Genomic DNA, 3977 nt, shown 5'->3' with positions numbered 1-3977 from the left:
GGGCTTGTGTCCTGAAGTTTTGTGAAAATTCGATGAAAAATCAGTGCAAACTCGTTACTTGGTGGATTTTGGGGTCGCTGATCACTAATATAATATCGGCGATGGTCTCCTAAGTACCTGGTACCCATGATGGGCCTAGTCTTCTGGAGTTTAATGGAGTTCGATATAAAATCTCAATGTAAACTTAATACTACGGGTTTTCTGGAGTCACTGAATACTAATATCATGTCGGCGATGATCTCCAATACTCAGCATAATTCTGAGTATATCGCTTCGTGACCGAGCTAGAAATGAAGACTTAAGACGAAGAACAGGAGTTACCGATGTAATTTCCCGAATTGCCACCCTGAAATGGAACTGGGCCGGACACGTCGCCCGAATCAGTGATGGGAGATGGACGAAGAGATTACTTGAGCGGAGACCGAGATTAGACAAAAGAAGTAGAGGAAGGCCATCTACTCGTTGGACTGACGATCTCAAGAAAATGTTTAGAAATTGGATGCAAAGTGCTCAAAATAGAGCACAATGGACAAAAATGAGGGAGACCTATGTCCAGCAGTGGACGCAAAGCGCTGGAGGATGATGATGATGATCTCCAAATCACCTGGTGCCCAGATTGGGCCTCTTCTCCTAGTGTACTTTTTGGTGGATCCCGAAATCCACCGAATAATGAGCTTGCACTGATTTGTATCGAATTTTCACAAAACCCTCTAGGGCCAGGCCCTTAAACATTGTTTAAGTATTTTTGAAAAATTTAAACTCAGAATGAAAGATTACGTTACTACCGAGGGTCGAAAGTCCCTGAAATCTTCGATAATGTTTATTTTAATAAGTTACAGGGATGAAAAGAAGAGAAAATTGGGTGTGATTTTTAATTTTAAATAAATATATTATTCAAAAGAAACTTTTTATTTATTCTAAGGGCATTTGGCCCTCGGTAATAATGTAATTTTTCATTCTGCTTCTAAATTTTTAAATAAATTTTATTCGTTTTTTGAGGATTCCAAAAAATGAAAGCATTTAAAGAGCATTGAAGCGGAAAGTTTGCGCCTATCCACTTGATCATTACTCTTATGGTTATCATTTATCATTGCCTGTTCGTAAAATGAAAGAATTTTGAAAATTTGTTTTGTTATTGTAATAAACATGTTTTGTTTGGTGATCTTTCCAGGCCCCGTTCAAATACGGGCCCGAGACAGGTGCCTCACGATCCTAGTGGTAAAATAGGCCCTGCCATCGCCTATATGATATTAGTATTCAGCGACTTTAAAATCCATCAAGCAATGAGTTTGCACTAATTTTGTATCGAATATCCTTAAAAATTCAGTTGGAAACGATCTCCGTCATGATATTCGTGATTAGGGACCCCAAACGCTAGAGTTCGAGTTTGCATTGATTTTGTATGGATTTTGCTAAAACTCCAGAAGGCGAGGCCCATCATTAGCACCAACACTTCGGAGAAAATAGTCGACATGATATTAGTATTCAGCGACCCCAAAGTTCATTGAGTAACGCGCAGTCATAATTTTCGTGATCAGCGACCCCAAAAACCCCATAGTAGCGAGTCTGCATTCACTTTGTGTCGAATTTTCATAAAACTCCAGGAGACGAGGACCAGCCTGAGCACTAGGTTTCTCAGAGACTATCGCCATCATGTTATTCGAGTTCAGTGAGCCCAAAAACTCTCTGGTTGCAAAATAGAACTCATTTCCTCAAATTATTTCCAAATTACAAATTTATCATTTTTCGTCACTTCGAAATGCATTCTTCACTTGCAAAATACATTCTCCTTGTTCAATAATGCAATTTTTATTTTGTCATCATCATTTTTGTTCTCTTATGAATTGAATGCAAAAGTTTCGTTCAGATTCATCCAACTGCGGAAATTTGATAGGTTAATTTAACGTATGGTCCTAAAGTTTTGGGAAAAATTTCACCTGGTCTGATTGAGAAGCAAAATGCATTTAACAAAGAAGGCCATGGAATTGAAATGTCATCAGTTATTGACATTTAATAAACAAAGCGGAATATTTTGGTTTGTGCTCTGCAAAATGTCTTATAAAATTGATATTCGTCGAGGTGTTTATAATATGGTTGGGCGAATGTCGAAACGAGATATTGTTAATATTTATCGAGATCAAAACATAAGCAAATCGACAATTTATCGCACAATCAGAGAATGTGAAGAAGGGATACCATGTGTTAACTTGCGTAAAAGAGGCTGACCGCGGATTTTGAACCATATAAGAGAGGCAAGACTGATTGAAGCAGCTAAGAACAAAATTGGGGTCTCACAGCGAAAACTGGCCAGAAGATTTCATGTTGGAAAGACTACAGTATACAGGACCCTATCTAGTAACAATATTATCTACCGGAAAAGAAGGAAAACTCCTAAATACACAGAGGATCAATTAGAGAAAATTCCGAGATGTTGCCGCGCATTAAGGCGAGTGCATTTCGTCAACAAGTTGATCGTGATGGACGATGAAAAATATTTTACTTTGTCCAACTCTGAGATGAAGGGTAACGATGGGTTTTACACGAACGATTACGAAAATGTACCTGATGAAATAAAATTCAAAAGTAGGAAAAAATTTGAGGACAAAATTTTGGTATGGTGTGCAATTTCTGAGGCTGGCTTTATCTCACAGCCCTACATTGGTGTTGTTCGAGGCGAAGCCTTAAACGCAAATATTTATATTCAAAGATGTCTCTCTAAATTGCTTCAGTTTGTGAACACACATCATGCAAATGATCAAATAGTCTTTTGGCCAGATCTTGCTTCATGTCATTACGCGAGGATCACAAGGGACTGGTACGAAACTAACAACATTACCTTTGTACCGAAAGCAGACAATCCCCCAAACCTACCTCAGGCTCGTCCAATTGAAGAGTTCTGGGCAATATTAAGTCGGAAAGTCTATAATAACGGATGGGAAGCACAAAATCAGCAACAGTTAAGACGCCGCATATATACAAAAATTAGAGAAATTGACGCCGAGGTCGTCCAAAGGATGATGCAACGTGTCAGGGGAATTATTAGGCAAATCGAAAATAATGGTCCCTTGTCTGTCATTTGAATTTTGATTTATAATAAGGATAGTTACGTTAAATTGTTGAATAATTTAATAAAAATTTAAGATTATTGTGGTCAGAGTTATATGCTTTTGAAATTTTTCCCAAAACTTTAGGACCATACGTTATTCATTTTTTTTTTCGTCTAAACATAAAGAGTAGAATGAATTTCGAACAGATATTATAGTAATTATTAGGTTTGTTCTAGCAAACAGTCAAACTAGTCAGAAACCGTCAGCAAACAGTTGGTCAGTGAGAGAACATAATAGAGTCACCAGTGCTATCCCCTCTACTCGCGCTGGTCCGCTATTCGCTGATGGTTTCAAACCATTTGAAACTGATGCTAGAACAAACCTTATATCAATTGACCCTAAAGGTCGCGGCATATTATCATGCACTTATCGTTTCCAGCGCGTAGCGTAGTCTTCAAACAACCTGATTTTACAAAGAGGTGTCTGATACAATATGTTCCAGACAGTGTGAATTGTTCATATTTAAAACCATCAAAATCAATATTTTTTGGAAACTAAACGCTACGTGCTGAATTTGCTACCTACATGATAGTGATAATATGCTGCTACCTTTTACGTAAGAGTCAAAAAGCAATTATTTGCTAAAGGTAACAAAGTCCGTTTCTGTACTGAGGAGTCATGATTTAAGAAACCAAGTTGAATTGAACCTGGTTCATACAAGAGCAGCAACAAATATAAAATCACAGATCTTGTTTCGATATACACTAACTGGGAAAGCACATAAAAATAACAATACCGTAAAATTTGACGACAGAAGATTGTCGAGTAGATAAACACTATATTATGATTTTACGAAATTACCGCTCTTAAATTAAAACAGGTGTTGGTACAAGTATTAATATTCGATGGATGAGATTGTTTTTCCTGTTC

General features: G+C 37.4%; 1 protein-coding gene across 1 annotated transcript; it reads left to right on the top strand.

Annotated features, from left to right (window-relative positions):
• The first annotated feature begins 2477 nt into the window (after positions 1 to 2477).
• Positions 2478 to 3080, top strand: LOC126890651 (uncharacterized). Its single transcript, XM_050659766.1, has one exon. The coding sequence runs from the start codon at positions 2478 to 2480 to the stop codon at positions 3078 to 3080; it is 603 nt and encodes a 200-aa protein (XP_050515723.1).
• The last annotated feature ends 897 nt before the right edge of the window (positions 3081 to 3977 follow it).

This window comes from Diabrotica virgifera, chromosome 1, assembly GCF_917563875.1.
Source record: "Diabrotica virgifera virgifera chromosome 1, PGI_DIABVI_V3a".
In the NCBI taxonomy this organism is placed as follows: domain Eukaryota; kingdom Metazoa; phylum Arthropoda; class Insecta; order Coleoptera; family Chrysomelidae; genus Diabrotica; species Diabrotica virgifera.
Note: the sequence above shows the minus strand (reverse complement) of the source record. Positions and strands in the feature narration are given on the sequence as shown.